The 21,801-nt window shown below is 47.8% G+C and overlaps 1 protein-coding gene across 2 annotated transcripts in view; it reads left to right on the forward strand.

Annotated features, from left to right (window-relative positions):
- The window catches only part of LOC144699737 (neuronal-specific septin-3-like), a 264,727-nt gene that overhangs the window by 36,925 nt on the left and 206,001 nt on the right, over nt 1-21,801 (forward strand). Inside the window, exon 2 of one of the 2 annotated variants that reach the window (XM_078570913.1) lies at nt 15,705-15,761. The exons of the other annotated variant lie outside the window; for it this stretch is intronic. Within the exon in view, the coding sequence (XP_078427039.1) occupies nt 15,705-15,761 (57 nt within the window). The remainder of the gene's footprint in view (nt 1-15,704; nt 15,762-21,801) is intronic. 2 annotated transcript variants of the gene reach the window in all.

Here is a 21,801-nt window from a genome sequence, read left to right on the forward strand (position 1 = left end):
AGGAGAACAAGAAGGAGGAGGAAAGGCAATGGAGGCCACACCCTCAGCACAGGATACACCAGCGAAGAGAAAGATGACAGAGACCCAGTGCCGCAAGAGACTGTGACTCTCCAGGCAGATGGTCACACGTATCTGTTCACTCATCACCAAAGACCTTGCACCTTGTAGCACTGTTCACCAGGTTCTGCCAGTAGCTGTCAAAGTCACTGTGACCTTGAACTTCTTCACTATTGTTCCTTCCAAGGATTAGCTGCAAACTTTGGTGGCATCTTGTAAAAGGCTACATACCACTGCCCCTTGCAAGTCGCTGCTGCTCTATTTGCCAGAGCTGAGCAGTACATTCCATTCTGGACAGCCCACAGGTACGGAAGGCAATTGATTTTGTCTCCATCACTGGTTTCCCCCCAGGTGCAGGGTACAATTGACTGCACCTGTGTGACCATCAAGGCACCCGATGACTGACCGGTGAGTTTCGTTAACAGGAAGGGCACCCACTCTCTCAACAATGAGCTAGTCTGCAACCACTACTAGAGCTTCCTGCATGTGTCCTTGCTTTCCTGGTAGCTGCCAATACTCCTTCAATTATGGTGCCTGGACTAGTCGGGTAGCAACCTGCAGTAGGCTTCTGCTAGGGTCTTGCTCACTGTGGTGGTCTGCTGTGCTGTCCATAATCTGGCCCTCTAGAGTGGTGTGGAACTGGAGGAAAGTGAAGTTCTGGATGGACAAGGGTAATTGGAGGAAGAGAAAGAAGATGCAGAACACCAAGGTGCCCAAGCTACACAGGGACGTGGCTGGAGCCATTGCAGGATTGAGAGTCTCGTCAGGATGCTATTAATGTCAGGGATGATCTGATTCAGCTGTGCCCATCTTGACTCAGGAGGACGAGCATGGGTAGGTGCTCACTTTGAGCTGCCTTTGAAGACCGAGCCCGGAGCAGCTCAACATTTACCAGCAATGAAGCTTACACATCTACCCAGAAATTTCAACATCACCATTCACAGACCCTTGCCCCCTTTCACTACTTCATCCCTCTTCTCCTGTACCACCGTTGATAAAGGACACTCACCCCTCTGGCTTCATGTGTCAATCTTTACATAGTGCTCCAAAAGACAAAAATGCACATTAACAAGTGAAAGAAACCCCAGTGACTGACTCGATGCTCTGCCTGATGGAGAGGCCTCGCTCTCAGCCACGTCTACACAGTGACCCCCCTGTGGTCTCCGAGGTGCCTGTTCATTTGTCCCTACTTCTGACTGAGATGCAGCTGGCAGTCGTCCTTGACTGTGGTGCCAGTGGGGGGCATCTCCAGAGGCTGCTATTCCAACAGGGCAGGACAGCCTCCACACCGGGAACTTGCACGGAGGCTCCCTCAGTCAGAGGGGCCAAGGAGGCTGATGATGGTGCCTGGACTAGTCGGGTAGCACCCTGCAGTAGGCTTCTGCTAGGGTCTTGCTCATTGTGGTGGTCTACTGTGCTCTCCGTAATCTGGCCCTCCTAGAGTGGTGTGGAACTTGAGGACAGTGAAGTCAATGGGTGACAGCCATTGCCTTTGGCTGGTCTTTCAGAGAGCTGGAGGGGACCACCCGCTGAGTGCAACTGGCATCTCCTCCATACTTCTCTGCCATCAGTGCCATTGATCAGCGCTGGCTATGTAGTATGATATGCATCCTGTGAATGTTAGTGTGTAGTTTCTTCATGCACTCCAAGTGCTTCTACATATGACTCTCCATGAGGTTGATCATTCTTGAAATGGGGAAGCCTATGTGCTTAAAGCCCTGAGCTATTGTGGTGCACATGAGCTGGATAGACTCCTCCATTCTCAGCCCATGACTCCGCACTGTCTCAGGGAACTCTGATATGTGGGAGCACATCTGTTGCTGCTGGCCTAGATAGCGCCTCCTTTCTAGTGCCTCCTGAGGCCCTGTGTCTGTACCCAACAAGCAGGGCTGTGTTTGTCTTCCTCCCTTCAAGGCAGGCAGCCCACAGCTGCCTCTGGCACCACCTGCAAGCTATTGCCGTGCTCATCCCTTCACACCGCCTCCCACCCCCCACATGTCACTATATGTAACCACACACAAAGATCCAATAAGGTGACTGTATCTGGATGGTGCACTTGGCAGTTGTGACAGTGCCTCTTTCTGAGCTTTGTTGTGGCTGTGCTTGGCCTAGTGATGCTGAGAGACTTGGTCTAATTGCCTCTTGTGGGAGACACAAGAAGAGAACTAGTCTTGGAGAGCAGAAGCTTCTGCAGTGCTGAGGCTTCTAAATGCTGTTGGGTGGACTACAATGCACCCCTTTAATAAATGCATTGCACCAGCTAATTACCAACTCCACCATGGATGCTTATTTCACCTTGCCTGACTTCACCAGGGTTATGGACAATGAGGATGCCCAGAGCTTCCTCCTCCATGGCGGTAATGATGTGCCCGTCAGTGCCCTCAATCTGGCATTATGCTCCCTTTTTCTCTTGCATGGATAAATGAGGGAGAGAGATAAGACACTGCTGTCCTCTTATGGTCAATGATAGTTGCTCCTATTCAGTTACACATTTCAGTGTTGGTAGGTCCTCAGCAGCATGATGCCTCTGAGCTATTTTGATGGATCAGTCACCAATTTCCCTTGGTGTACAACTCGGCATTCAAGTGAAGTATGCACCCTAAGGCTCCTCTGCTGGTGTGTCTGCTGGAGAATGAATTCTCAAGAGGCCTGTCCTGATGGTTTGTCATTGTGCTTGCCTTGGCAGAATGAATAAGGTCATCAAATCTTTTCTACACAGGACCCAGTTCTGGTGTACAGCACTCTGCCTGCTGACAGCGTCAGCTATCACCATCCAGGCCTGCTGGGTGAATGGCCTCCACCTGCCACCCTCCCAGGAAAAGGATCTCATCTCCTCTTCCCCCACGGCCTTGAGGAGGTCCTCTACATCCACAAATCAAGAGGCTGCCCTAACCCGGGTTCAAGGCCTCTGCCTCTCCTGAGACACCTTTCGGAAATAAAGCAATGCACTGAATTGGCAGCCACATTAACAGGGGCCTGCTTAAAATGGATCTGCATTGCACAGTCTGGCCCCATTTCCACGGTCACTAATTGGCTGCCAAACCTTTCTCCAAGCCAATTAAGGAGCTGCCCCCTTCAAAATCAAGGCTAGTAAATGTTTCCTCCCTGGGGACAGATTCAGAAACCAAAAACAATGCCCAGCCTGAGTTTTTTGTGGAGGTGGTGGCTCCACCCTGTCAGGGCACAAGGCATCAATCGCTCAGAAGGGATTGGGTAAACAGGTTGTGGGTTCATTTGTTAAGACTAGGCACATGAGAACAGTTATACATAGCTCCGAAACCTTAAAGCTTTATACTTGTGTCTGTGCTCAGCTCAAAGCAAAAGTGAAAATAAGACTGGATCAAGTGAAACATTTCCCTTCTAGGGATTTCAGGCTGATATCCCTTAAAGGCATATTACAACATCCCCCCCCCCGCCCCCGGTAAAAAGTCAGGGTCCATCCCTGCAGGCCCAGGAAGTCACAACCTGATTTTTTGATTGTCAAGGGAGTTGAGGGTAATACGAGATGGGCAGGAAAGAGGAGTGTAGGCTGCAATCAGATCAGCCATATTTTATTTTTAACTTATCTTCATACACGCGTTTTTCCCTTTGGGGAATAGTGGCGAGGTGGTGGAAGAATTCCTGGGCTGATTATCAGCATATTGAACTGTGTCATGGTGTTCCTTCCATGGCCAATAAGTCCTGAAGTGGGACTTGAACTCAGAGCTCTGGCTCAGAGGCAGGGACTCTACCACTGCACCACAAAACCTCCTAAAACCTGATTTTATGGTTGTCTGGCTATTAAGTGGCTCAGGTCATAGTTTCCACCCCCATCTGGGAAGATGTCCTGTCTTCGAGAACTCCTGGCCTATCAGATGGCTAGAAGCTTTCCAGTCCCAGCAGCACTATAGGGTGTGGTGGCCAGTGCTGGAACTGCAACCAGTTCCACACAAGGAGCAACATGGAGGCTGGACGGCAAAGTATGTCAGGTGGTTTCACTGGGGCCTGTCAGGCCAGCCCCAATTGAGGAGGTTGGAGGGCCGTGATCGAGGCCAGGACTTGTGGGGGGGCACTGCAATCACCATTAGGGGAGTGTCTGAGCACAGGATGCCTGAACAGGAGGGAATCTATAACCCCTGAGCTGACAGGGTTTACCTGGCTGCCTCACCATGTGGCATCAGCAACCCCTGTTGCTGGTAAAATACCAGTTACCATTAATTGGCCACTTAAGGGCCTCAATTGGTCCAAGGATAGGTGGGCTGCCCAATGCCTACCCCATCACTGGTAAAATTTCAGTGCAGGCATCAGGCAATGTGTCCCTCACCATGCCAACTGATTTTACGCCCACCATTTCTACCTTCCAGCCTGTTCTTGGGGCAGGGGAGAGGTGTGTAAAATTCCAGCCCAATATCTATTTTCCGCCTCCCAGAAGGAAAATCCTGTCCTCACTATTGGGGACTGGGGATAAAATCTCGAATCAGTGGAGCAACATTCTCTACTCTTTCAGTGAAAGGTTTGAAAGTTTAACTCCAAATGGTTCACTTTATACATATAAAAATATTCTGCAATCGAGCATTTTCTAACTTACTCCAGGAGATTTACTTTAATTTCTCCCCTCTTGCTTTCATTTTCTGTGGGACTAATTATAACTGGTTTGTAGTAAAAGCAAGAAGTTTATACAATCTGTGCTATAAAGCACAAAAGATCAAAAATACAGTCCCCTCAGTGCCTGATTGGAGCTGTCAAGTGTAGCAACAGAGAAAAGAGATATAACCTTGTTAAGCCTGGCCACCCTTGCTTACATGGACATCAGTGACATTGGGTTCAAGTTGTGTAGCTGTCCCTTAGCTGTAAGCATGAAGAAAGGAGATAAAGGCACAATGATTTGAAAAAAAAAATCATAAATTTAAGTTACAACATTGGCATTGTTCTGAACATGGGAGAGAGAACATTAATTTGAAGGCATTGCAATTCAGTTTGAACAAAGAAAATGATTTTAAAAAAAATATAAATGCCCTTCCTTTGTGTAATTCCATTGAAGTGTTTTGTTTGAAGAAAGCTAACCCAGCTGTAGATTGAGTCACACACACTGACTCACTGACAGTCCTGCCACGTTTTTAAAACAGAAGAGATTTATTAGAAGAATGATTTTGGTTTTGGTTAAAATGTATTCCTTTTGAATTCTGTGGTCTCCATTCAATGGCAAATTAAATACTTTTTTAATCCACATGGACTTCACGAAGAGTTTTTAGAACATGAAATATATTTTTCCAACTGGCCTGCCAATCCTATCTAGCAAACTTTCTTTTCAAACCTTGTTTGACCTTGCCAGTACTTTTTTTTTCTGTTTGTTTTTAACCAAATTGAAGTTTTATATCTTTGGAGGAAGCACAAAATGGGGATCACTGAATTAATGGTTAAACTGCAGTCCAGGCCGGGGCATGGGAGAAGCTGAAGGCTTTAAAGTCACTCAGCAGATCGGTTTTTGGCTTCTTGAGGCTTTGGTAGGCTGACATTGCATTTAGGTTGCAGCCCTAGACATCAAATATCCAGTTGCAAGCTCCTGTTTTCTTAAAGCATTCATAGTTGCAAGTTGATTCTTGATCTTCATTCATTTCAAATTGCATTATGCAATGGCTGATGTAATAGTCCTTGAAGATATAAATCTCTGTCCCTTCCTTTCAGAAATGAAATATAAGGATATTGTCATCTTCCTTCTTTCATCCTCCCTATCCATTGGTCAAGAACTCATGAGCATGAAAAAAGTGGACTGTTTGCTGCTGCTGTTCTGTTTAGCAGTGTCAGTTGAAGGCAGACATTAAAACTGGCAGCTTACCAAGATTTAATATGGAACTGCAGTGGTAATTGTTACTTCAGTCTCTGCCTTTCTTCTGCATTTTTTTTAAATAAAGGAGCAAGCATCCGAGAAAATTTCTTACAGAAATTGGTTTTGAAATGAAGACGTTTTACAGCCTTGAAAGCAGGAGAAACATGCTGTTTTCTGCTGGTCTGTATGAATATAGTTGGATGTCATTGTCCCTGTTGTATGATGTTGTATGTGCCTGAATGCCATTGTAATGTAAATGTGCTTGGCAGAGCCAGGGTTAATGTGGAACTGAAGAATAGCACCACCCATGGTATGATGTATAGAGTCACATGGTAATAGACTGAGAGAATAGTCCAGAGAGAACACTCTGGAAGCAGCCTACCTGCATGGTGAGCAGCACCGTACACAACAGTAACCCGGGATCTGTAAATAGTTAAAGATTAACAATAAACGGTTCATGTCTAAATATACAAGTCTCAAGATCTCATCATTGAGACATCTAAATAACCCATAATACAACAGTCCCCACCTGCTTATCTCCTCGAGGCTACCAAGATACCGAATTTACATCAGAACCATGGAATAAATACTCAAAAGGACAGCCCCATAAGAGTTTTTGGAGGAGAATCTGTCAATAGCTAGGCAAATAATGAACTTCTAGTTGCAGCATTAGATTAAAACCATTCTTGGCCAACTGTCAATGGGGCCGCTCAAAAGTGGTTGACCCAATTGAGGTGATCAGTTTAGAACAACACCCTGATTTTACTATTGTATGAAATGAACGCACAATTTCAACATTTTTAGTTATTGATTTTATTTCAAATGGAAAGACTTGCTCAACTCCTAGCACTTTGATATTCAAATAGCAACTCTTCCTCCCAACTTTGATTTCTTGTGCAACTATACTTGCATCAATAACAAAATACAGTGGCTCACAGTTATACCTACAGGTAAAAATTAAATTGATTCACAACCACAATGACTACAATAACCTATAACATAGAAAAATATCCCAAGGCCCTTCACAGCAACTTAATCGGCCAGCAACCTAGTGAAGGCAATGTGAAGGGCAACCAAAAGTTGGGTCAAGTATGTTTAGGTCTTTACAGCATTTGTATTATTTACTCATCAGTTAACTTCTTTACCTGTTTTGATTATCTCTATTCTGCCTTTTAATGGTTTAAATTTGCTCACTACCATTTTATACTGCCCTGCAATGGCACTGGTTAGCAATCTGTCTTGGGTGAAACCCAGCTTCCATCCTGAAAACTTCCAACATTCTGCGAATTTGTCTTGATGCCCTAGGAATCTAAACCTTCCCTCTATTGCATCTCTCTGGCCATGCAGAGATGCATCTAGCCTGTCATACCTGAGTGATTCTTCATATAGCATCAGGAGTAAATTTGACACTGCCTTGAAATCTTGGACTTCAGTGCTGAGCGGCGTGAGCAGACAATATGGCAAGAAGGCCAAAAATTGTTTTCACGACATTGTGAAATCAGTTTGCGATCGTCCGCTCAGCCCGTCAATGGCTGCTCGCATTTCCCACCATAGGAAGTCAGGAACCTCATTGTGCATATCATTATAAGGCCAGCCTGCCGGAATCATCCCCGCCAGCCCCACCCCCCGCCCGCTGGATTGTCCGCCCACATCAGTGTGATTGCATGCCAGTGCGTTTCACAACAGAATATATAAGGTGTGCATTTGGCCGACTGCACTTTGAGGGGAACTTGGAGGTGACCGTACAGTAACGTTGCACAGCACTCACCCGGTTCGCTTGTTGGACTTCAAGGTAGAGGTGCTTTGGAGGCGTGGGGGCAAGGGCTGCCCTGCGGTTGAGGCGTCTTTGGGTGGAGACAAGAGCTGCTCTGTGTTGAGGCAACTTGTGGGGGGGGCGGGGGGGATGGCAAGGGCTGCCCTGTGGTTGAAGGTAGTGCACAAGCACATGCAGGATGGAGGCTTGAGGGATGCGGCCACACATTAGGGAAACCTTCTTTAAAATGACCATTTCTCTGCAGCTGAGACAGTTCAGACGCAGCCACATTGACACATGAAGTCAGGCCTCTAGCTTATCTGCCCACTCAAGTAATGCAAAGGCATGAAGGTGCCACCAAGTGCTTCAGAGCTTTTCACCCCTTGGGCACAGACTGCAAACTAATGAGCATTTTTGTGGACTGCAGAACAGTTGGACGACTGGGCACATTGTACAATCTCATTGTTAAAACTGGCCCTGGAGCAGTCACTGGTGAAGGTGCTCACAGCCCCTTGCAATGTCATTATTCCGTTTTGGACCAGTCACCCCCATGGTTCAGGCTAACAGCGCAGCCTTGCAGTGCGGGTTAGGAGAATGCCTGCGCCTGAGCTGAGAGCACAGCATGCAGTCCAATGGACAAAGCTGCTGCCAATTGGTCAGGTGGAGTGGGACGGAGGTGGGTGTGGTCTCGGGCAGCCATGCAGCGCACTAATCTCTGGCCATCCAAGTGGTGGCCAGCACTCCCTGGGATGCGTTAAGGGGACTTTAGACTTAACCAGGAGAGGTTCTTAGTACACCCATGCTAACCCACGCATCTCTCACTTTCATCCTGCAGGAGGAGTACATCAGGAGCATGGAGCCTGGTGAACTAGTTGTATGCCTCGTGGCCTACAGAGAGCAAAGACGACGGAGAAGAGAGTGATGGGGGGACCTGGCTGCGCAGAGAGAGGAGCAGCACCCTCAGGAAGGAGCAGCTGGGGCTCCTGCACACGTAGTTGAAGAGCCACAGCGAGCCATCGCTGGTTGACACTGAGGTAGATGTGGGGTCTATAGACGCTGCCTTTCATTCCTACAGATAACTGAGAATCAGTGTCATCGAAGACTGCGCATGTCTAGGGAACTGGTTGGTCATACCTGCCAGCTACTGCAGGATTTGGTACCACGGGGACATGGAGGGCATCCACTGCCCGTGGCTGTGAAAGCGACTGGGGCGCTCAATTTTTACTCCAGTGGCTGCTTTCAGGGCTCCGCAGGTGACCTCTGTGGGATATCACAAGCCTCCACCTACAAATGCATTCATGAAGTCACGGATGCCATCTTCACAAGGATACACAACTTTGTGCATTTTGCACGGGACCAAGACAGCCAGGATGCAAAAGCGATTGGATTTGCCCAGATCTCTGGTTTCCCACAGGTGCCGGGTGCCATCAACTGCACTCACATGGCACTCAGATCTCCATCACAACAAGGGGTTAACTATGTCGACTGCAAAGGATTCCATTCACTGAATGCGCAGCTGGTGTGCGACCACCACAAACACATCCTGCAGGTCTGTGCACCGTTTCCAGGGAGTGTCCGTGACTCCTACATTCTCAGTTGGTCACAGATCCCTGAAGCCTTCCAGGATCCTTTGAAGCTGCAGGGATGGCTCCTCGGGGACAAGGGCTACCCGCAGAGGACGTGGCTGATAACACCTGTGAGGTAGCCTCAGACTGCAGCAGAGCGACGGTATAACGAAACTCATGAGAGTTTCAGCAACTTGGTGGAGCAGATCATCGGGATGCTGAAAATGAGGTTCTGGTGCCTGGACCGGTCTGGTGGAGCCCTGCAATACTGTCCACAGAGGGTGTCACACATCATCGTCATCTGCTGCGCCCTTTACAACCTGGCGCTGCAACGGAGAGAGGAGCTGGATGAGAATGAGATGGGGGAGTTGGAGGTCTCCTCCAATGAAGAGGACGTCAACAGGAATGAAGGTGAGGAGGTCCTCGAAGGTGACAATGACAGCGATGAGGCCATCGCACTTGCCAGACGAGGCAGATGCGCTCGAGAGGCCCTCATAGCTGCTAGATTTATGGAGGATGATGCCGACATGCAGTGAGGAGACACCATAGTCCCTCACATTGCATCTATGAATGTTTGGCTCCTGTCTGGCTTGTAGCAGCGTGAATACCCTCTGTGATAGTGCTCCTGTCATGGAGACGCAGTGGAGGCCCTAATAGTCACTCGATTGCAGGAGGATGATGATGACATGCAGTGAGGACACTCCATATATCTTCACATTGGCTCTGAGAATGTCTGACTCCTGTCTGGCCGAGGGCAGCTCGCTTGTGCTCTGTGATCAGGGTCATACCATGGAGACGCAGCCATGAAACTTTAAAAGCATCTGATCCTTTATCCACCTTCAGCACCTGACCCCTTCAGGAGCACAGCGTCACTGGTCACAGATGCTGAAGAGATGAGGGACAGCCCCACCTTAAAGGTGCTGAGAGCACACAGAGAGAATGACGGAACTCTGTGATGCCTGCCCACAACATTCTGGCAGCAATGACAAGCACCATCAAGGTGCAGGCCTCAGTAATGTGTCCAGGGAGTGTGAGGTTGGACCATCACTTTGGTCTGAAGGCTTCACAAAGCACAGGGAAGAGGCCCTGGACTGAGACACCTGCCTTTATCTTGTGCAGAAAGGTTTCACATCTGAGTGACAAGAACACTGCTCATCAGAACAAGGAGCCATAGGCAGGGAGACATTCTTGGGAGTTTATTGACAATAGTGAACATTATGTTGAAGTGATTAACACCCATGCCCAAGCTGTGCAACTACATATTCTTCGCCTCATTTAGTTTATTGTTTTGACTCAAAAGATTCTACATATTCTTCGCCGATGACGTGCTCCTAATGTTTAGTGACCTGGCTGACCTGCGGAGGATGCGCGAGTGCCAGGAGGTCTACTCTGCGGCTTCTTCTGCTAGGATCAACTGGGAGAAATGTTCTGGACTCCTGGTCGGCCCGTGGCAGACGGATCCCCTACCCGAGGAGCTCAGGCCTTTCACCTGGAGCAGGACCAGCATCCTCTACCTGGGGGTCCATCTCTGCCCTGCCGAGGAATCCTGGCCGGCCAACTGGCAGGAACTGGAGACGAAAGTCACCGCTCGCCTGCGGCGCTGGACAGGACTGCTCCGAGTGCTGTCTTACCGGGGTCGAGTTCTGGTCATAAACCAGCTGATCGCCGCCATGTTGTGGTATCGGCTGGTCACTTTGACCCCTCCCCCGGACTTTGTCGCGAAAATCCAGAGAATGCTAGTCGACTTCTTCTGGGACAAAAGATTGCACTGGGTCGCCGCTGAGGTTCTGAGTCTCCCGCTTAGGGAGGGCGGTCAGGCGCTGGTGTGCCTACGCACGCAGGTGGCGACTTTCCGTCTTCAGACCCTGCAGCGATACCTTTACGTCGAGCCTCCTCCGAGATGGTGTGCCCTGGCGACGTATTTCTTCCGCCAGGTGCACGGCCTGAATTACGACGTGCAGCTCCTGTTTGTAGATCAGAGGGGCCTCGGCTCCTTCCAGGTGTTGCCCGTCTTTTACCAGGACCTGATCAAAGTCTGGAACGTGGTCGCCACGCGACGCAGCTCTCCCCCGTCAGGAGTAGCGGCTATCGTCAGAGAGCCGCTGCTCAGGAATCCGCCCCTCCGTCCCTTTCAGTGGCTGGCGGAGAGGAGGGCTGTGGCTGCCGGGGTGACCAGGGTCGGGGACGTGCTGGGTGGCGGAGGACTGGGCTGGATGCTCCCGCAGGAGTTGGCGCGTCGCGCGTCAGTGAGTGTCCAGGTCGCAGCCGATGCCATCCAAGACCTAAAAACGGTCGTGCTCGGACCCGAAGTCATTTTAGGTCTGGAGGTGGCTCAGGTGCGCGGTGATCTTCCGGCTGAACGTTCCCCTGTTCGGACGGAATTCCACATTGGCCCCAAGCCCCGAACCCTCCCTCGGGTGCCGGTGCCCCGCAATAATATGAGCCGCCTCGGGGACATGCCCTCCGTGCCATTTGGCACGGCGCGGAGGGGTTTTCTGTACGGACTGCTGCTGCACACCTTCCATTTTCTCGCCCTGGTCCGCCGCCCGGACACGCCCTGGCGTGCCTTGTTGCCGTCCGGCGGCGGAGGCCCCCGATGGGAGGCCCTCTACGGAGGTGTTCTCCCTCTTTCTATCGGGGACCTGGGTTGGAGGGTGTTGCATGCAGCAGTCCCCTATAATCGTAAAATGTGTAGGTTCACGGACTCCCAAGACACCTGCCCTTTTTGCGGTCTTGTGGAGTCCGTGGACCACGTGTATATAGGGTGTCTTAGGCTGCACTCCCTTTTTAGTTATTTAAAAAATCTTTTGTTACTGTTTTGGTTGCACTTCAGTCCCACGCTCCTGATCTACGGACACCCGGTGCGGAAGGGGGTCGGGAAGGAGGAGGACCTCCTCGTGAACCTGCTCCTGGGCCTGGCCAAGTTGGCCATCAACAGGTCCAGGCAGCGGGCGATCGACGGGGGAGTCCCGCCCGATTGTTTGTCCCTCTTCCGCGGCTACGTTCGCGGCCGGATGTCCCTGGAAAGGGAGCACGCGGTGTCTGCCGGCACCATCGAGGCCTTCCGTGCTCGGTGGGCACCGCGGGGTCTGGGGTGTTTTGTTGACCCCTTTAATCACATCTTAGTTTGATGTTTGTAAGGTTCCTTTACAGTTTTTCCTTGATTTTACAGCTGACCTGACTTAGGGGCTGTGCTTGTTTTCTCCCTTGTTCTTTTTGCTCATTTAGTTTATTGTTTTGACTCAAAAGAGTTACATATTCTTCGCCTCATTTAGTTTATTGTTTTGACTCAAAAGATTCTACATATTCTTCGCCGATGACGTGCTCCTAATGTTTAGTGACCTGGCTGACCTGCGGAGGATGCGCGAGTGCCAGGAGGTCTACTCTGCGGCTTCATCTGCTAGGATCAACAGGGATAAATGTTCTGGACTCCTGGTCGGCCCGTGGCAGATGGATCCCCTACCCGAGGAGTTCAGGCCTTTCACCTGGAGCAGGACCAGCATCCTCTACCTGGGGGTCCATCTCTGCCCTGCCAAGGAATCCTGGCCGGCGAACTGGCAAGAACTGGAGACGAAAGTCACCGCTCGCCTGCGGCGCTGGACAGGACTGCTCCGAGTGCTGTCTTACCGGGGTCGAGTTCTGGTCATAAACCAACTGATCGCCGCCATGTTGTGGTATCGGCTGGTCACTTAGACCCCTCCCCCGGACTTTGTCATAAAAATCCAGAGAATGCTAGTCGACTTCTTCTGGGATAAAAGGTTGCACTGGGTCGCTGCTGAGGTTCTGAGTCTCCCGCTTAGGGAGGGCGGTCAGGCGCTAGTGTGCCTACGCACGCAGGTGGCGACTTTCCGTCTTCAGACCCTGCAGCGATACCTTTACGTCGAGCCTCCTCCGATATGGTGTGCCCTGGCGACGTATTTCTTCCGCCAGGTGCACTGCCTGAATTATGACGTGCAGCTCCTGTTTATAGAGCAGAGGGACCTCGGTGGCTCCTTCCAGGCGTTGCCCGTCTTATACCAGGACCTGATCAAAGTCTGGAACGTGGTCACCTCACGACTCAGCTCTCCCCCGTCAGGAGTAGCGGCTATCATCAGAGAGCCGCTGCTCAGGAATCTGCCCCTCCGTCCCTTTCAGAGGCTGGCGGAGAGGAGGGCTGTGGCTGCCGGGGTGACCAGGATCGGGGACGTGCTGGGTGGCGGAGGACTGGGCTGGATGCTCCCGCAGGAGTTGGCGCGTCGCGCGTCAGTGAGTGTCCAGGTCGCAGCCGATGCCATCCAAGACCTAAGGATGGTCGTGCTCGGACCCGAAGTCATTTTAGGTCTCGAGGTGGCCCAGGTGCGCGGCGATCTTCCGGCTGAACGTTCCCCTGTTCGGACGGAATTCCACATTGGCCCCAAGCCCCGAACCCTCCCTCGGGTGCCGGTGCCCCGCAATAATATGAGCCGCCTCGGGGACATGCCCTCCGTGTCATTTGGCATGGCGCGGAGGGGTTTTCTGTACGGACTGCTGCTGCACACTTTCCATTTTCTCGCCCTGGTCCGCCGCCCGGACACGCCCTGGCATGCCTTCTTGCCGTCTGGCGGCGGAGGCCCCCGATGGGAGGCCCTCTACGGAGGTGAATTCCCGCTTTCTATCGGGGACCTGGGTTGGAGGGTGTTGCATGCAGCAGTCCCCTACAATAGAAGAATGTGTAGGTTCACCGGCTCCCAAGACACCTGCTCTTTTTGCGGTCTTGTGGAGTCCGTGGACCACGTTTATATAGGGTGTTTTAGGCTGCACTCCCTTTTTAGTTATTTAAAAAACCTTTTGTTGCTGTTTTGTTTGCACTTCAGTCCCACGCTCCTGATCTACGGACACCCGGTGCGGAAGGGGGTCGGGAAGGAGGAGGACCTCCTCGTGAACCTGCTCCTGGGCTTGACCAGGTTGGCCATTAACAAGTCCAGGCAGCGGGCGATCGAGGGGGGAGTCCCGCCCGATTGTTTGTCCCTCTTCCGCGGCTACGTTCGCGGCAGGGTGTCCCTGGAGAGGGAGCACGCGGTGTCTGCTGGAACCATCGAGGCCTTCCGTGCCCGGTGGGCACCGCGGGGACTGGGGTGTTTTGTTGACCCCTTTAATCACATTTTGGTTTAATGTTTGTAAGGTTCCTTTAAACTCTGTCCTTGGTTTTACAGCTGACCTGACTTAGGGGCTGTGCCTGATTTATCCCTTATTGTGTTAATTTAGTTTATTGTTTTAACTCTTAAAGAGATACATATTCTTAACTTTCCTAACCCTGCTGCTATGTCTTGGTTCTCCCCAGCCATCCACAGCGGAGGTGGGCAGCCTGCTGAGTGTGACGCCCTGTATGTGATGACTTTGGCGGGCGTCCTCGGGAGAGCCCCGGCCTGCTTTTGGGGTGCTGCTGTGTGGCAGTGGCGCCCTCCTCGTCCTGTGGAGCTGGAGCTGCTGAGGTCACAGGAAGAGGGGATTCGGATGGGCCGGATATTCCTGCAGTCACCTGGATGGATGGCCCCAAGGGGTACACCTGCTGATCCTCCTCTTTATGGGTGCCCAAGGGCCCCTAGTTGACTGCTTGAGGAGAAGGGATAGCTGGAGTGAGATTGGGCTGCCCCACACCCCTCTCGTGTGCACACTCATGGAGGCCAACTATGGTGCGGCAATGTCCTGGACCAAGGCCGCCATGACGGCTACCATCCTATCAGTGTTGACCTCAGTGCATTGGCATGCTGGCACTATCACCTCAGCCTGAAGACGGATGGACTCCTCCATCGTGCCTTGCAATCTGAGGAGTGCAGCGGACATCCCTTCCTGATGTTCTCGAGCTTGCCTTTGCAGCTCCAGCAACTGTGACATGATAGAGTCCAGAGGCTCATCACCTGACTCAGACTCAGCAAATTTCTGGTCTCCAGCAGCCCTCCAAGTGCCGGACAGCTGGGCTGGAAGCACTGAGGTGTGTGCACACAGCTGCACTTTAAATGTAACACCCAGCATGATGAAGTGGCGGGGTGAGGGTGTGGTGGGCGACTGATAGCCTGCCCACCATGGAAACGGCGTATTTCCCGGGAATGCATAAATAATGCGGTGGGTCTGGGATGATACTGCGTGAAAAGCTGCAATTATGGCTGGCGGGTAAAACATCCTTTTACCCACCCACTACCGCACTTAGTGCAAATCTGGGATTATTCCACCCACTGCGCTAAACATCAATGCTGGACAAACCCGGCAACTGTGGAGAGAGAATCAGGGCTAATGTTTCGAATCCTTCTTCAGGAATTGTTATTTGGCAGAATTTTCAACCGTTCTTATTGGTAAGCTGGTTGAAGTTTAATTTAAGATGTCACTTTGACACCACTGTATATGCCTTTGAAATGAAGATTTTTCAGGCAGTGGGGATTTTTGCAACCCATCATTTTCCTCTTAGTGAACAAAGATGTTTGTAATAAACTGGTGGAAAGGAAGGAGAAATGAATCTAGGATGAGTATATCAGCATATTGTGAATATTATGCTTTATTATTATTTTAGGAATTACAAGGACAGCTAGTGGAAAATTGAGAAGAACCTCTGATATCACAAGTCCAAGTAAGTAACCACATAATTCACATGTGATGTATAGAACATCAGCAGCTTGTCAAGTTTTACATAAAATATACAAAGATCATGTGACCCAACCAATCTATGCTGGCATCCATGCACTCGAGCTTCCTCCCACCCTTTGTCATCTATCCCCTCTCCCTCCTATGCTTCCCTTAATGGCACCTCTACTATTCACCTCAACTACTCCCTGTGGTATTGAGTTTGACATTCTCCCCACTCTCTAGGTAAAGAAATTTCTTCTGAATTCCCAGTTTGATTTTTTGGTGCCTATATCATATTGATGGGCTCTAGTGTTGCTCTTACCCGCAAGCAGAAACATCCACTCTGTGTCTAGTCTATCAACATCTTTCATGATTTTAAAGACCTTAATTAGGTCACTGCTCAGCTTTTTTGGTAAGACAATGGAGATCCAGTCTGTTCATCTTTCTAGAAATAAACTTGTTTTTTGATGGCCTTAATAACCTTTTTGACTTTTTTTTGTAATTTGTAACCTTTTAGTTGTTGATTTTTTAAAAATTCATTCACAGGATGTGGGCTTCGCTGGCTAGGCCAGCATTTATTGCCCATCCCTAGTTGCCCTTGAGAAGGTGGTAGTGAGCTGCCTTCTTGAACCGCTGCAGTCCATGTGCTGTAGGTACACCCACAGTGCTGTTAGGAAGGGAGTTCCAGGATTTTGACCCAGCGACAGTGAAGGAACGGCGATATATTTCCAAGTCAGGATAATGAGCGACTTGGAGGGGAACTTCCAGGTGGTAGTGTTCCCATCCATCTGCTGCCCTTGTCCTTCTAGATGGTAGTGGTCGTGGGTTTGGAAGGTGCTGTCTAAGGAGCCTTGGTGAATTGGCTGTTGCACTTCCAGATCCCTTTTTCTCTTCAATCCCATTTACGTACTTAATTTCCAAATAATCTGTGAGCTCCTTGTATTTCTTACCAAAATGGAATGCCTCACACTTAACCTGTGTCGAAATTCATGTTCCAGTTATTGGCAAATTTATTAATATTGTCATATAACCTGCAGCATTCTTTCTTGGTATTGACTCTCCCCCACCCAATCATCTACAGATTTAGAAATTGTGTATTTGATTCCAAAGACTAAATTATGAACAATACTGCCCCCAACACTCATCCTTGTGAGATCCCACTTCTGCCATTATTTTGGTATGTGATGAATTCAAAAAGAAAGACACTTATATAGAGCCTTTCATGATCACTGGACTTCTCAGAATACTTTACAACCAATGAAGTACTTTGAAGTGTAGCCTCTGTATCCTATATCAGTCAGATTATGAAACTTTTTGTCATATGTCATATGACACTTGTCATATGTTATGCACTTCATTCATCGCTGTTGAATTTTCTCAGTGTTTAATCTAGTTTCCTTTTCACTTGGGAGTGAATTGGTAATATTGTTTGAAAACAATTGTTTCTTCAGTGGGGTCAATGGGTATTCTGTCACTGCAGTACAGATACAGTCCAATTCTATTATGTAGTGAGTGATAGAAAGAAAACCCGGAGAAAACTTTCAAGCATTGTTGAGCGAAGAAGAGCATTGCAATTACTAAATAAGCCAGTCTGTTTGGACAATGTTTATGATAAAGAGCAGGAAACATAGATTTGTGGCAGTTTTAAAGCTGGTATAGATTGATCTTGGCTGGAAGCATCAAATGGACATGAATGTGCCTTTATTTTTATTTTCTATGGATTAAGTTCACTGTCACCCATTTTATGATATAGACAAAGACTAACTGATATTTCACTCTTTCTTTCTCTGCATGTTAAATAGATAGATTGAGACAGAGACCTGAGCTTTTCGCATGTTCTAAGGAATTACAAGGCTATTATGAACTGTAAAGCTGGCCTCAGTTTAAAAACAGAAGGCTTTAACCCAAAGTGAATTTTGGGCGGATTAAAGGGTGTGGGGGGTGGTCAAGGTGGTGGTCATGGTGCAATGAGTGCAAAACTCATTCACATGCCTGAATTTCAGGCCTGTGGTAACTTAACTCCCAGGCCTCAATTTAAATGCTACTTCTCCTCTCTCTCCTGGAATGGGCCAAAAGCACCTGCAAGCGGCAAATGGCCAGGCATCGCCAGCTTCCAGGTAAGTGACAGGTCGTGGATTTCATGCTGGTCTTGTGGAAGGGAGGAAGGAAGTGGCCTAGGACAGGATAGGCCACAAGTTTTCTTTGGATCTCCAGGGCACTCCAGCTCCTTGTTGGACCCAAAACCAAAAATTTTAGACTTGCCTGATGAGCCTTTTCTGCCTTCAGACCTGATTCATTTGAGTGGGAAATCTACCTTTGGCAGCCCCATTAAAGCCCCAGTTTAAAACTGCACTAGAGACATAATGTGCGTCTTTGTAGATATGTATTATAAACGATACTTGAAATTTTAACTTGGCAAATTTCAATCCCAATTTCTAATTCATTCTTATTCTCTCTCATTCTTATGTCAGTTGTGTTCCTGAGTTGACTTCTCCGGACTTTGAGTTTTACCTTACTTAGGACATTGCTTCAATTTGGGGAAGGTGTCTTGATAAGTATTAGGCATGAACTCCCTGCCATGTTATGGTGCACCAGTGTGAAATGATTTTTCTTTTACCAGGAATTTAGACTTCTACCTGCCTATAAGATTTGTAGAAACCAAAACTTTTTGCTTCATTCCCCCGTCCTGTTTGCACAGCATCCATGATTGGTTAGAAATGGATGATTACACTAGAACCTCTTCGACTGGTTTTTCTATGAAATTAATGATGAATTCTCATTCTATAGCCTAAACTATATCATTTTAGCTTGTACAGTGAAGCTTCGAGCAGAGCAGTCTTCCTTCTAATAATGCAAACAAGAGACCACCTTCCTTTTACAATTTCAAAGCTATCCATCAGCTGATAACTTGACTAACTGTACTATGCAAACAACATATTTTTCAATTTACTCTTTCATGGGGTGTGAGCAAATGCTGGCCTAGCCAGCAATATTGCCCATCCCTAATTGCCTCACCACCACCTTGAACCATTGGTGCAGGTACACCTGCAGTGCTGTTAAGAAGGGAGTTCTAAGATTTTGACCCCATGTATCCGCTTTGCTTGTCCTTCTTGATTTCTAGCACTTTCCTCCTTTTAAAGAAACTTATTATTCAGCATTTGGGTCTTTAAACTCCAGGTCTGACAAATGCCTGTTACCTTTTGGACCAGATATAATGACATATGATGAGGTTTACAGGTTCTGTCTTTGTACCAGGGTCAGGGTATTTATGGTGTAAGTTTAACACCCTGGACTCTGGAGATTGGGACTTGCCAACAATTTTGGCAAATAAATTTTAAGTCCAACTAATGCACTCACATCTGAATGAACTCGGTCAAACGCAGGCTTTCATCCAGTCAGAATATCATATTTTGAACCAGTGTGACCAAACTTGTAAGAATGCTGAATGATATTGTTGGAGAACAACCCCATAATTGTGGATTCACTAACTTAATTCCGTTTAATCTAACTATTGCTCATGTCAGAAGTGGCAATAAATGCTGATGCTTGGGTAACCTCAGTTTGCCTTTCTTCTTTAGAGCTTTGGATGGGAATTTCTTGTTCACCAGTTCATGCAACATAAAGAAAGTTCAGTGATAAGCCAGTTAAGCAGTTTATTATTACATGAACTCTAATGTGCAAGCACAAAAGAACAAAAAAAAAGTTTGAAATTCAAGATCCCATGAAGTGCCTAACTTCACTGACAATTCTTTAAAAAAGGCAATGGGGCAGAAATCTCTAGGTGGAGGAGAAAGGAACATTAATGGTTTAAATTTTTAACTGCTTCTATTGGAGTATACTTTATATACATTTACAAATTCTCAGTCACTCACTCCACATCCCCAGCTTTTAATTTACCAAGACAGTTGGCTCAGTGCAAGGGCAGCACTTGATTCAAACACAATTGCTGGAGTGGACAGAATTTGGAGGATGCAATGCACATGATGCCACTGCAGTATTGATTGAACCTGTCCTGCAGTGGCTGATGGCCATGTGCCAATAAGTTGATACAGTATGTGCACAGCCAAGGGCCAGAGGCTGATTTGTTCATATCTGAAACCAGATCCACAACATTTGCCAGTACTTGACGCAAGAGACAGGAATGCAGGGCTGAAAGCTTAAGGTAAGATGCACTGACTGAATAAGAATGACATGAGCAAAATAGCTATCAACCTTTTTTTACTGATTTGAGTTGTTTTTGTTTTGGTGTGGACCTCAAACATTGAGCAGCTAGTGTCTATCTTCCTTTACAAGGCTGAATTCAATGGTGGACTGAATAAGTGAAAGTATAATGTTCTAACCAAATCTGTTGCTTAGACATAACCCACTCTCCAAAATAATCTTTTTCTGAATGTCACAGTGTGTTGTACATGCCTTTAAGCAGTAGCAGCAGCACGCCATTGTCATATAAATGTGTTCAATAGAGCAAGGGTTAATGTGGGACTGGAGAACAGTACTGCCCATGATATGATGTATAAAGTCACATAATAGCAGACTGTGAAGTAGAGTCTAAAAGGAGGCAGCACCAATGCTTGACAGTACCTGGGATATGTACATAGTCATGAGTTAACAATAAATAGTTTTATGTTTAAACATACAAGTCTCATGACCTCTTAGTGAGAGACCAACTGAACCTTTACAACATGGTGGCAGCTAAATGAATGAACCCAGAGCCTCAAAGTGGCTGGAGAAGGACCCCAGAATTGCAAGGACTGAAAGCCAAAAGAAACAGAAGCCTGACCTGCGAGAAGTGCACCTAAATTAGAGACACAATTGGAGATGCAATTGGAGATTGCCTAAATAGAAAGCTCCATTGCAGATGTGGAGGCTGAAGGAATCCGCCAGATCACATGGCGGTCCATTGCCAGACCTGAACAAAAAAGGCAGAGTCAAGGAATCTGGCCTGATGGTTTAAAAAAAAGGATGAACAAATTTTTTAAAAAGGAAACAAAACAGACAAAATGAGGAGAATCTACTGTGTAGATGATGAGACAGACCTGATTAAAGACAGAGTCCAAAAAACATAGCCAAATTACAAGAAGGGTGAGAAAATTACAAAAGAAAACTTTATTAACCTTTCAAAATAGGCTGCAGGCTCAGGATCAGCTCATTCAGAATGCAGCTGAGGGAGGGCTGCGAGCAAAGGGGTCTATAGGCAGCACCATAAACCAGGTGGCCGAGCTGATTGAAGTTTAAGGAAAAGTTTAAACAGCAGGCAGAAAAAAATCGCCCTGAAACGATTGCTATAGTTTTAAAGTTTTTATTTGTGCTGTGCAGAGTTGGAAAAAAAAGTCCCATGATCTATGCAGGAGCCCGAGGAACCCAAAAAAGCACAAAGTTCAGAAGAAAAAAAACGGCAGTTATGGAGCCATCTTGAAGAGAGGGTAAAATGGTTCCTGCACAGACATTCTTAAAAAGGCAATAACAATTTAAAGTAATAACAAAAAAAAATAGCCCTGGAGAGAAAATTAAAATCATTTTGGCTAAGGCCAGGACTAAACCAGACCCAAGATCGGGAACCTTGGAGAAGAAATCTTTTAGATTACAAGAGTACGTCAGGATTAAGCAGGAAATCAAAAGGAGTACACATTAATGAGGAGATTGTATGCTTGTTTGGTATATATACAGATGAAATAACCAAAAAAACAAGGTATGGATGAATCCTCAACCATATTTGGTGAGATATTAAAAGACTTTGATAAACATTTTAAACTCCAAGTTGTGGAAAGGGCAAATCTGGAAAGCAGGTCCTGAACACGTCGAATAAAGCACTGAAGAGACGAGGAGACTCCAGAGCAAGGGACAGAGGAGACCCCAAAGCGAGGACGGCTATACTCAAGCAAATGACAAGATAGTCACAGACCATGTCAATGCAATGAAGTGCACATGCTGAAGAATTTAGTTCAGAAGAAAGAAAAAGCTGAGAAGCCGCCATAAGGCTTAAAAATAGAGCTTTTTTGAAAATACTTGCACAGTACCCAAACTGCAACAGCACCTGGCAGTGC

The sequence above is a fragment of the Cetorhinus maximus genome, chromosome 24 (assembly GCF_964194155.1).
Source record: "Cetorhinus maximus chromosome 24, sCetMax3.hap1.1, whole genome shotgun sequence".
NCBI classification, from domain to species: domain Eukaryota; kingdom Metazoa; phylum Chordata; class Chondrichthyes; order Lamniformes; family Cetorhinidae; genus Cetorhinus; species Cetorhinus maximus.